The sequence below is a fragment of the Electrophorus electricus genome, chromosome 2, assembly GCF_013358815.1.
Source record: "Electrophorus electricus isolate fEleEle1 chromosome 2, fEleEle1.pri, whole genome shotgun sequence".
Taxonomy (NCBI): Eukaryota; Metazoa; Chordata; class Actinopteri; order Gymnotiformes; family Gymnotidae; genus Electrophorus; species Electrophorus electricus.
In genome coordinates, this window is record NC_049536.1 from 22548204 (window position 1) to 22561146 (window position 12943).

Genomic DNA, 12943 nt, shown 5'->3' on the forward strand with positions numbered 1-12943 from the left:
GCCTGTGATGGGAATTATCCGCCTCGCCATGTTGCTGGAATGCTGTCCTTTTCCAGCTGTGCAATGGCTAAGCCTCACAGTCCCTCAGAAACACTCCCGTACTCACGATACTTGCCAGGGACTGCTTGGTAACTAACAGGAAGCCGTAAGAATTTTTAATCCCTTACTGTCTAGAGGTGGTTGATGGCCCTAAAAATAAAATTATGTATAATTTTTTTCTTTTAGAAGACAGTAGATATAGTGATTTACATAATTTGATATGTGTTTCTGGAAGCTGTCAGCGCTGTGTGGTTAACTGTCCACTATATGTATTTACTGTTCATTAAGTAGCTATGGACCAACTGTACAATGGGGCTGTGGACCAAACTGTGCGAAGCACTTATTCAGCCGCGGTTTGTGTGCAGTAGGATCAGTTCAAATGCACCGTGATATCTGTAACCAAAGTCCTGGGTTATGCATTACTCACCCTTACATCATCAGCCTTTTTTTTATTGGTTTGCGTTTTAATTTTTCGTTGCGCGCTATCCGACCCAGAGCTGTCTGTGCACCTCACCATGTAAAAGATGGCTTTGAATTTGGCACAGTGTTTGGTTTGAAGTTATCCCACTGAAGAGAAAGACTCCGAGTGTGTGCTCGTAATTCAGCCCTTTTCATAGTCACTCAGATATAAGCTGTTGTGGTGATTGCTTTGTGTGTTTACACCCCAGGTGGGGCGTGGCCGTCTCGTTTCTGCTAGCCCATTCCTCCCAGCCCCCAACCCCCCCCGGGATGGTTCAGGCCAGGGTTGGATTCAACTGGCCAGAGCATAAAGGATGATATATCGCCTGATGCAGAGATCTTTTACTGTGCATCTGATGTGGTTGTGGGATGATGGGTCTCTCTTGTAGAGGCGAGGTCCCAGTGGGATCGTGTGTGTGTGTGTGTATTTATATGCGTTATGTATATTATATATGCGTTTAGAAGCTAGTCAGACCTAATGCTTGTTTCTTGATAAATTGCTCATTACCAAAGTCACTTTGGGTACTAAAACAACACGGATTGAAGGGAGTTTTTCTGTTTCATAGTGACCTGGGACCTGTATTACAGTGTGTGTGTGTGTGTGTGTGTGTGTGTGTGTGTGCACAACCCTCCCCACGCACACTTTCTTTAGTTCCCGTCTGCTGTGCTGGGTTATTTGTGCTTTATCTCTGGGTAAAATGAAAGTGAGATCTTGTTTCTGGTATTACCAGACTCGCCATATAGGAAGACAGGACGTGCAGCCTGAAATTTTGTTAGGCAAGTGTGTTAGGCACACGTTCAGTGTTCATACGTGACCGTCACATGCATGGAAGGGCTTGCATGTGACAGTATTTGGACGTGCTGTCAGTGCAGCTGCGTGTTGTTGCTATGACAGTGACATATGAGGATAATAACTGTAATTTTGGGCACACTTTCCCTCCGTGCATGCAGCAGGCTTACGAGGTGTTCAGCAGTCACACTGGCTGTGGATAATACAACACCAGTTCTGGCATTGCACATGATTGCATTTCCTTGGGAATGTAAAGAAAAGGATATTGCTTTTTTGTAATGTTAAAAGTAATTAAATGCAGTGAAATAAAATAAAAAAAAACCCCCAAACCTGTAATGTATAAAGACGGGCAGAGATTAAATTTTTTGCATTGCGAGCGAAAACTATTATATTTCTAAAAAATGAGCATTCCAATATATTCAGTGTTAAGGATGAGGAGAATTTGTGATGCTTATTGACATATTGACATTGAAAACCAGGCCTGACCAACCTTGTGATGAAAAGGTAACAGAAAGGCGACACGCTCTTCCAAACAGACGTGGCGGCATCTTAAGGCCCCAGCTGATCACACTCCTGCCTGAAACCTGCCCAACCTGCCTCCCAGGAATTTCCCATGCTGGAATTGCAGCGAGGTTAATGAACGAATGGAGTGGTGGTGGAGTTTCTTTGCCACAGAGAGCTGCATCTTGAGCGTCTGTGTCTCCAGTGCCTACACAGCGCCCCCCTGACACAAATGACTGAGTGTTATTAATGCTCTCAGTGATTCAGATGTTGCTGGGCGTATTTGTAAATTAGTGGTTCATTAATTAATGGTTAATTCCCTAAATATGGAGCCTAAATTGATACTTAGTCGCTACTTATTATTATGTAATGAATGTATGAGTGAAGGCAGAGATATCGTTTAAGTTGCGAGCTTAAATTGTTGTTGAACTAGTGAATTCGTGGTGAATTCATGCGCTCAATAACTAATCTGGAACTTTGCTGAGCGCAGCTGTTTCTGGATCGAACATTCCCGGCCTTGGACTGCACACTTAAACAAGCGTTTTCCTAACTGAACCAGCTGTTCAACCACCCAGAGCACTATAAATGATGTCGAATAAATGGTAAATAATGGTGTATGAAATGTCATGTTTGTACAGCCTCTAATGCTCCCAGCATGTGGTTAATGCGTGTTGTGGCTCCGGCGCCGGTTCTCCCGCGGGCTGACGTGTAATCTCCCCATCGCAGGGCCAGGCCCATTTGCTGGCCCGCGGGACTATGACGCGGATTGCTGCCGTCTGCATGTCATAGCGTCCCGAGAACAGTAAAGCACTTTCTGATTGGGTCGGGAATCGTGAGAAGAATGATTTGTGGTCGTCACTAACTGTAAGAACACATCTGGGGAGTGTGAGGCGTAGACACCTTTAATGTAATCAGGACATGAGGGCAGTGCCCAACACTTCAGTTTGTGCAAATTATGTTGCATATACATAAATAGTCTGATATAATTATTTTGTAATTAACAGTTAGGAAGGCTGTTATTAATTGCCTCAATTAAATTTCGAGGCTCAAATGTCAAGATAAAACATAACCAGCAATTATACCGCCGTCTTTCTTCAGGCTGTGAGATTAACACGCAGAATAATTTCTCTGTTTTCCCATTCTAGCCTGTAGCGGTCTCCTCTCCCGTTTCAGTGCATCCAGGCCTTTTCCACTTCGGCTGCTTTAACGACGTCTGGTTAGTTTCACGCGCTTCCAGAAGCCAATGCCATGATTCAGACGCAGACTCTCCAAACGTTTCTCGCGCTGACGTGCTGAGAGTGGTCAGAAGCTTTTCCATCTTTAGTAGTGGCGGTAGGAGTAGGTTATTTTTGACACTGCGACACAGCCCTCGTGCGATTGCACCGTGTCTGTCCATTTCCCCTTTTTTTGTGTTCAGTTACATTTTGATTTTGTACACTCTTTACATTAAAATGCTAAATATGCATTTAGACTTGCCTAACTTAATTCATATGGGCATTTAAAAATAAAACTTGTAATAAAGCTTTATATTGTGTTTATTTTGTAAAGTGTGGATCAACAGTATATGGGCATGTGTGGTTTTTCATTGCAGGGGCTCATGGTACTTACACCACAATGATGGTCCAGTGTAATAAAATGTTTCTCTTTCCTGAGAAGTGGACACTAGATCCGTTCGTTTTCTGAGTACCTTCAAGGGTGCATTTATGCAGTGATGGAAGAGAAGCTTCAGTCATTTTCTCCTCAGAAAGTTGACGCTCAGACTACAAGGTACATAACCTAGGTGTCAGGTTAGATAGTCAGTTAACCTTTGACACTCATATAAGGACATTACCAAAACCTCTGTTCCACCGTCTATGTAATACTGGCCTTTTCTCTTACCCTCTGAGCTTGAGAATCTTGTACCTGTCTCGGTTTACTGTTTGCTGGAGTTCTCACTCACACTACATTTTCCTGTGGATTTTAAAACACTTATTTTATCATCTAAAGCTGTTTGTGGTTTAGCACCACCTTACCTCTGTGGCCTGGTGATCCTTCTCCTCCTCGCCCTTCATGCCCTGCTCTCTCACTCCACTACAGCCTCTTTGCAAAATAAGATCCCCGGGCGACAGCCCTCGATTACGCTACCTGTCCCTGTTAAAAACACTCCTGCTTCGAATTGTTTTATAAAAAGTTACTTAAAACTCATATTTTAAGATTGTCCTTGTTTAATTGTTGTTTGATATTTTACTTGATTATATTATTTATTCACAATAATTCGATTTTTCTTATTGTTGGTTTGTAGAACTTTTAAATTTAAAAGAAGTGCATTATTATTATTATTATTATTATTCTCTATTAACTTTTTTTTTTCTTGGAATTATTACATACTTGCTTGATGTGTTATAGATTTTAATTTAAAAACTGAAATATATTCCCACATTACAGCTAATTTGAAAGTGTTGCTGCAAGATTATAACCTAAGATTTTTGGAATGCATAATTGATCCTCATGCTGTTTTTTTCCCCCCTGAGTTGTGCAGATGTGTACTGAAATGACTCCACACAGCGCTGGTTCAGCATGATTCAGTCTGGGCAGTTAAGAGGGAACTTTTGACAGGAACGGATCTCCTGAATTACCACGTGTCGTGTTTTATGACGTATTCCTTTATTGCATTAGATGAACTGGTGCTACTGAGCTGATGAGCAGCTTGGATTTACGAACACAACAGCTGCCTCCCTGGGGGCTTCACCACCCTCACCCTGACCCCCCCCCAGGTCACACACAAGTGGACGGGGACAGCTCAGGGTCAGTGTTGGAGAGAGGACTCGGGTCACATAGGAAGTGACAGGTGGCTCAATAATTGCGAAGAGGGTTCCCTCACAGAGTCTCCAGGACATGAACTCTCTTATACATGTTTTTGTTCTGACATGTATCTGTGCCATTGACCTGCCCATCAGCTCTGCACTGAAAACTAAAATACAAACACTGACCCCTGGACCCTGACCAAATCCTTTTTTAAATGTATTTTTTTTAAATGCAAACTTTAACTTTTGCATATACTTTTTAAAAGTGTCTGCGTTTTCTCGGTACTGGTAAAGTTTAAAGCAGTCCTAGTTTTTGATTACATCACCGAAGCTTCAGGTCCTTGATCAGTTCTTCCATTTGTAGTCAATTAGCAGCTAAAACAAGCCCATCTTAGCCGGTGAGATCGTAACACAGCTCGTAACCTACTGATACAGGTGTCACATCACAACCTTTTGGGTTTTGCTCATTTGTCTCCAAGAGAACTTCAGCGTCTTCTCAGGACAGCACTTTCCTCTGCTGGTTACTCTTACCTCCCCTTAGAGCTGCCAAACCGGTGGCTTTGTAAACACTGGTGGAGCGAAGTGAGGGAGAGGAAGGTCATGTCAGCAGAAGAGTTTGGGCGCTTGGCGCCGGTCGGCTTCTCTTCTGATGTTCTGCACGTCTCTGATCCACACTGTCTCTCGTTTGTATGTTCTGCAGTTAAATTAGCGTAAGGGCCGTCCAGAGATCCACGCTGACTTGTCTCACACTTTGGTGGAACTCTGTGTACCTTTTTTTCCACCTTGACAAATTAGTTCATTATCACCAAGTTATGTGATGAAAAAGAGGTCCATTTTAGGTGGACTGGATTTTTAGAGAAAACTTTATAAATCACAGAGACTGCGCTAACGATAGTCGCCATCACTGTAGCGTGTTTATTGTACACACAAACTTAGGAAGAAAAGGGGTGCCTGATCATTAATAATCCAATACTTTTCTTAACAGGGCACGGTGCTGAGAGACCGAGGGAGGGCAGCAAAACTGGAACCTGCAGAACACATGATGTACAAGGACTACAGATCCGTCCGGGCCGCAGGTGAGCCTGGGTCCAGCGCCTCGTCTCTGGGGTCGACGCCACCCTCAGGGACCGTGGGGTGTTGCGCCTCGCGAGCTGGGGGGGCCTGGGGCAGGGGGCGGGGGTTGCTGTCATGGTTTCTGCTGCTCACCTGATAAGACGATCCCTGTCCCTAGGGGGGGGTACCTCTCGCTCATCCCAGTGTGTAGCCTCTTGCATTTTATCGGGGCTGGATGCACGCTTGTTGCCAGGGTCCTGATTGCCTTTTCTGAAGGGCAGAAAGTTTCTGCCATGTGCATTTTGTCAAGCCTGGAGAGGCACCTCGTTTTGACAGGTTTGACAAGTGCGGACGCTTTTTGCTGGGTTTAGGTTGCACGCTGCCATAAACAGCTGAAACACTCTCAGTAATGGACTGAGAAAGAGACGCGCAGTCAAAGTAAATAAAAAAAGGGAAGGCTGTTTGTTCTCTGACGCCTTTTGCTAAGAGATACGCTCAGTTTGTAGACTCGCTAAGTATCCGCCTTTGACAGTCCAACTTTAAGCAGCCTTTGAATTAAGCCACATCCTTCAGTTTGTTTAACGTTCACGTTGCATGCCTTAATGTGACTTTGAAACGTCTCCAGTGGGCTTGCACTGCAGAGGCGCGCTGCTACGTGGGGGAGGAAGACGATGGAGAGAAGTCAATGCAGAGCTCATGGAGGAGCAAGAAGGTTCGCATGCAGGCCATGGAGCTGAACTGCCCAACCGTGCGCCAGCCGAAGCTCCTCGTCTCTCCAACAGCTCGGGGTGTGAGGGGGCTCTCACTGAGGAGGGTGGCAAATGCTCACAGCAGGCTGAGTAGGGTGGCCTGGGTCACGATGAGTCCGGATCATCGCACCGCTGCTGGCGTCTCCCATGTGGCGCTGCTCACATTGGCCTGGCAGAGCTGCATGTGCACAGGCCCAGGCTGCTTCTCGTGCCCAAGCATCTTCAGACGGTGGCATGGCCGACTCAAATAAACGCTCAGAAGTCCCTCTGCTCTCCTTCTGTTTTTTGGGGGGTTTTTTTTGCTTTAAACTTAAATACATACCACAAAGGGTTAAAGGCTACAGAGTTCACACCTGATTAATTGGCTGAGCGTGAGGAGCTGCAGTGCCGTCTTCTCCCCCCATGGGGTGATGGGAGCCGAACTGTGAAAGGCTCATCTGGAGTTGCGACTAGCATCCGAATGCTTCGTAATGAGGCAGGCTAAGCCATCGTAATGAAGCTGCGCCGTCTGATTGATGTGTTGTATGATTGAAGAGACGCACGAGGGCTGCAGTGTAGCCAGGGGCGGCACCACCCACAGCAGACGGCCTGTCGCATGGTTTGGGGCTGGGCACTGCTTATTTCACGTGGCCTTTCAAAGTTTTCAGACCAATTTCGAGGATCCGAAAGTGGAGGGCTGAAATCACTGGGGGGGGGGGGGGGGGGGCTTCGCAGGCTTCATGGTCACATGTGCACAAGCGCTGCCAAAACGCATTCAGCACAGGGACCCAGAGCCCTGGAGTGGTAAACTAGAGTCCTGATGTTTTCCCACTTTGGTCTGTACAATGAGCAGGAAAGGCTTCCCTGACCCATCAGACACCTGGATCTATCGGATTATTTGGCAGGTGGGCCACGGACCTAATCCAACTGGTGGAATATAGCTCTAGTCTCATAGACCCCCCTCCCCCCTCATAAACACACACTCTACTGTGAATCTCCACAGAGACTTGGCCACACACACAAACACACACATACACACAAACACACACACATAAAAACACACAAAAACATCCTTATGGAAAACCAACAACAGTATAATTCCCACATACATGCACCATGCATTGGTTTTATTCCCTCCTCTGGCGCAGTGTGGGCAGTGTGAGCTGGGTTTGCTTGGGCTGCCTCTTTGATTGATTACTTGTATGTGTAGGAACACGCCAACAGGGTTAAACGTGACACTGTTCACATCCTGTCAGATAGCAGCATATATATGTATATATATAAAGTTTTAGAAAGCGAGTATTTCTCTAGGGGAGGTCAGATTAACACTCTAGGAGGCAGGAAATTTAACAGTGTTTTGGGTGAAGGGCTGGGGCTTTTCCAGGTGCCCACATGTCTGTCAGAGTGCTACTCCTACTGCTCCTTATTCTAATTGGCTGTAAAACCCTCTGATGGAGAGCTGAGCTTTGCTTCCCTTTAATGCACTGCGAGATTTTTGCTTCCCCCGTTTCCCCCTTCTCTCTCTCACAGAAAATGGCTCAGACTGATTTATGGCTTTCTTTTAAACCAGCATATATATATATATTTTTTCTTCTCTACCCCCCCCCCCCCCCTTATGAATGCACTGCCTTTGTGCTAATGCACTGTGGTAATAACCGCTCGAACACATAAGCACTCATTTTCAGAGTCAAATTATTGTTTGATTCAGATGTGCGTATATAGAATAAGCCAGATCCTGAAAGAACCCTGTAATTCTTTCTCCTGTAGGCAACAGGAGAGTAGAAATTGTTCCTGAGGGCGGAATAAATTAAATAAGGGGGGGGGAGGGGAAGAAAAAATTTTTGATTCTGCCTAGAACACATTTAACCTGCTTTTATTATGGCCGACCTCCTACGGTAAAAGTGGGGAAACTGCATGCAGACTTCAGGGTGTCTTGAGGTCTTTAAACTCCAAATTGGCCCACCGTCGACACTGGTCGGAAACGTCGGCTGTTTCTGGTAAACATTTACGCGGGTTATCACGTGCAAGCCACCTACAGTGAGGGTTCATTTTTTTGCACATGATCCGTTTTTTGTTGTTGTTTTGCTCTGCCACATTCATTTGCAGAGAACTGAGAGATGGAAAATGCATAACTAGCACATTGATTCATTTCCCGCGCTGGGCTCATTTACATCTAAAAGAGTTTGCCTGGTTTGTTTTTTAATAGGAACGCTATTAGGTTACAATGATTTATGCGTTTCTTTGCCTTAAATGTGTCATTAAATCAATAATGCCCCGATATGTAATTGCCTTTCAACAGCCAAATGACTGAGGCGCTTGTAAAGTAGCTCGGAGTGTTAGGACAGGACGACTGCTCTCCCAAACCTACAGCAGACCCCATTTTCGTTTCCTAATTGCATGAAAACTCGGTAAAATATTGGCGCGGAAAAGATCAAATTAGCAACATTTCCCCAGTCGAGCTTGTCCATTTCCACACCGAAAATCAGCCTGGCACCTTTTCGTGCACGTGCTTATCTGGAACATCTCTGGCTGCCGAGAAATCCGGGTTGTTTTTGCGAAAGTCCTGCAGTGTTTCCTGGGGGTGGGTCTCACTCGCTTCTGTGTTCGTTTGCAGAACGGGACTCACATTAGTAACGATCCAAAGGAAGCGTGCGCATACGCACCAGCAAAATGCCACGTGAATACACCAGACACCACGAACAATTTCTGTTTACATTCGTTCCATCATTAGAAAGTAGACGCGTGAACCCTAGGTGTAGTCACCTTTGTGGTGCGTGCGGGAGGAATCCACCGACCTTTTTAGCAGCGCTGTTCTGTCCCCTACTGAACCATGGCTGCTCTGGTCAGACTAGCACAGCGAGCCATCCAGGTATACGCCACTGGTGCATTTTTCGAGAAAGAGTAACTGAGATAAGTAGGTGATGATATACTTACACTAAAAATAAATGTCTGTCCATCAAACAGCTCCAGCAAGTTCACACCTGAAATGTGCACAGTGTCTACACCCCCCCCCACCCCACCCCACCCCTGGGACAACAGGGCCTCCTTGGTCTTTGTTTAAGCCTTTCCCACAAGCTTTTCTCACTTACAGGCGAGTATAAGATTAGGAAGAGATGGCAGCAGCGATTGTGGGATTGTGGGAGAGAATGGGGTACCCTGTTCCAGAGGTTTATATATATCAGTTCGAGCTTTGTTTCTCTGCTGTGTGGTGTGTATGCTTTCAAAAATGTCATGCTGATTTAAATAGTATAGAACTGGGTTTAGGAAACAGACATTGTGCTTTATTATACACATAATTTACATTTCCACAAGACATCTGGAAATATTTACCACTTTCTACCTGAAGCTCGCATTGCATTGGTTGTATAGTCATATATCTTGGTTTGTAAAGCAGTATGATCCTGAACTATATTACTGGAAGCAACTCGACAACGGGGTTCAGTTACACCGATATCAATATACAGTAGGCGCCAAGCTATGGGCAACGTCGGTCAGTTACCGTCACAAGACAAAGGGTTTTAGGTGTTGAATGTCCCCCCCTCCACTTTACAACGGGAGGCGAAATATCCCGGTGTCTGAGGCACAGACCCGAATGACAAAACAGTTTTATAATCGTAAAATTAGAGAATATTTGACAATGGTTAGAGGCAAAATAGGCACCGTTCTGTTATCTCGGTTGGACCAGGTTTCTAAGAGTTTAAGTGACAGAACACCGTCGTGATTACCTCCACGCGGGGTGCTGACATGCTAATGAGGTCAGGGCGGAATGCAGCAGATGCCACGCCCACTCCACAGGGCTTTATGAGACTGAGACAACGGAGACTGAGACAGGCTGTGACCCTCCCACCGTCAGGGCAGCTGTCAGCGAGCGAGACGGCGTCGGAACGGAAAAGACGTGCGAGAGAGGTGGTCCCACCTAGCGACAGTCTGAGCGGAGGTCCCGTGGGTATGCACTTGACGGCACACGCAGGGGGCGTTACCAATCAGCTGGTTGCTCTGCAGGGTTAATTCCCTCCCCCAGAATGCCTGCCTCCTCTGCACCTGTCACGTTGCCCACGCCCAGACAACCTGTTACACTTCGCAACATAAACTGCCTCTTTTCACAGCTTTCTTCTTTGCAAAGACTTCTCCCAGTAAGCCTTCGCGGGGGAAGGATGGTAGGACTTGGGGTGCTTCCCAGCGTATTGTGGGTTTGACTTTTACAAATGTAATTTGAACGAAACCATGTGAAAATTAACCTTTTTCTGTGTCAACAAAAGGTAGGAAATAAGTTAGCCAGGTTAATTTTTTTTTTTTTTTTTTTTTTTAGCGCTTTGCAGTTTTGCTGTGACCAGTGCAGTATCAGCTGGCAGTCTTTTTAACTTTGACTTACTATACTTCATTGAAAATCAACACTTAATTTTGAACAACCTGCCACCTTGCAGCAGGGATAATAACTAGCTCTTCAGTTTTAATGAAGGAAGGTAATACTGTTTTTTAGAAAAATTAAGTATTTGGTTTGGAGTGGTGCCATATTCTTCCTTTTAACAGCACTGACGCCAGCATAAATAAGACACTTTAGTGGAATGCTTTATCTTAATAATAATAAGACTTTCCCACTGACGTTACGGTAAAGCGAACGCAGCAGTTTGCTCATCACCCTTCTCCCTTCCTGCCTGGTCCAGGGTTCTGAATAATGTAGGAGACTTTAGAGGGATTCGAGGTTTGAGCTGAGAGCCCATTTAGTTTCTGTAGCACTGGGCCTTTACTCTTACTGTGCAGTGATGGCGGCGACACACAGACCATGCTCCCTCTACTGGTCTTAAACATGCTTTCCTTTCTGTGCGCACCGGATTACACAGAATAAGCGTTAAGTGATATGAAGAATTAAAGTCAACTTCATGGGTGTATTCTTCATACATACTTTCTTTTACCAGTGCATCATTTTATAGCTCCGCCGGTCTGCGTTTTGTAACTTTGAATGGAAGGATTCTCTGTGCATGACAGTTATATCATGCTATTTCGCCCTCATTTTTCCACGGTCCGTCAGTGTCTCCTCCGTTTCGGCGCTTAGTCACGAAATAACCGGAAGGTTCGTGCAGTTTTGTCCGAGGGAGCGATCGCACACCGCTCAGTGCGTGCGCGCGGCGGTCACGTCGGACTCGTCTTTTTGAGCGTCGGTGAATCTCCGCGTATTTTCAGCGTGTGGTCTGTGCGCGCAGCTCGCCAGATCCTCCACTCCTCAGCCTAGCGACTCCAGCCCAGTCTGCGCAGCGGAGCAGTCAACATCGGCGGCTGCCTCGAGCCCTTCCGCAGTTTAACGGGGACGGCTCCGACGCGACTACCGTGTCAAAGGCGACGGGACTCGACCGAGCGCTCGTTTGGATCTCCGTGGACGATGTTCCTTGTGCAGTACACAGGTACGCGGCGTTGCAACTTTTCCCTTCAGACTCACGGAACCCGAGCTAGACTTCAGTTTTCTATAGGGAGCCGCCCGTTGCAAAGAACCCCGTGTTATGAAGAAAGAAATGAATGAAAACTAACAGAATGATTGGTGCAATATCTCGGTAATTAATCCGGTACTTCGCGCTCTGTGTACTAAGGATTCATGTGGGGACTGTGACGCCTATCTTTGTAAAACGAGAATCCGGTTGCCAGTCCGTTTCCGTGCGCGGGCAGTACCGTAAGAGGAGCGGGGCTGCGAGACTCTGGCGCTCCGCGCTCTAGTAAATCACTCCTGAGGTTTTACATATCCTTCTCGCGTTTAAGATGCCCGCTGTTTTGTCCGGGACCTTGCCGTGGCTGCCAAATGATCGAGTTTAGTCGGCATTATTCGGATCGTGTCGGAATTTCACAACTCTGCGCATCGTCTCTGTTCAAATGTCGTAGCCCTTGACATTATTGCAATAGTAAACGCATTACATTCGTTTAGTACGTCAGGGCTGTTTAGGTAGCCTAACGTCTGTTGAAGTGCAAGAAAACGGGAAGAACTGATGTTCACTCTTCATTCTTTAAAACTAACAGAGGGTGGCATTAAAGAAAGTTTCTTTAAAAAAAATCTGCATAAGGAATATGATCATACCTAATCCGATCACGCGTGTTTTGCACTTTTGTAAACAAAACCTATTATTTTTGACATTTTATGTACTGTGTTGCATAATCACTGGATGCAGTTAGATCTCAGTGTGCCAAGCTGTCTGGTAGTTGGTAGCACATACAGCTGTTGACTACTGGATTTGACGCAGGAGGCTACAGCGTGCCTCTGAGTTCATGCAGCTTCTCATTATGGAAAAAAAAAAACCTCGGAAAACAATGTGCTCCAGTCATCAACAGAGTGCGGCTTTGCTGTGATGGTTCGTTTAGCAGATGGAGCTGTGTTGTAAATCTTGCTGTGGGCTGTGGAGGTTAGTTCTTCCTACAAACGCCACACAACAGACTGTTTATGAGACATTTGTCAAAGGCCCGTGTTTTTTCACCTCCTCTCAGATGTGGGCGTGAGGCAGGATAACGCGCAGGGCCACTGGCACTGCTCTCTGTTCGCCTTGGTTTCCTCTCCTGTGGTGAAGACAAGAAGCGTTAAAAAAATAAATAAATCAGAACATCTGTCTGAA

At 45.9% G+C, this 12943-nt stretch overlaps 1 protein-coding gene across 5 annotated transcripts in view; it reads left to right on the forward strand.

The window, feature by feature from the left end:
* Nucleotides 1-12943, forward strand: part of enox2 (ecto-NOX disulfide-thiol exchanger 2) — a 154864-nt gene that overhangs the window by 27106 nt on the left and 114815 nt on the right. For 4 of the 5 annotated variants that reach the window (XM_035536030.1, XM_035536040.1, XM_035536036.1 and 1 more), the window contains exon 2: nt 5558-5648. In XM_035536030.1, coding sequence (XP_035391923.1) covers nt 5612-5648 — 37 coding nt within the window. In that variant the 5' untranslated portion in view covers nt 5558-5611. Of the gene's footprint in view, nt 1-5557; nt 5649-11060; nt 11753-12943 lie in introns of those variants that run through there. The other variant, XM_035536032.1, reaches the window with a different exon arrangement.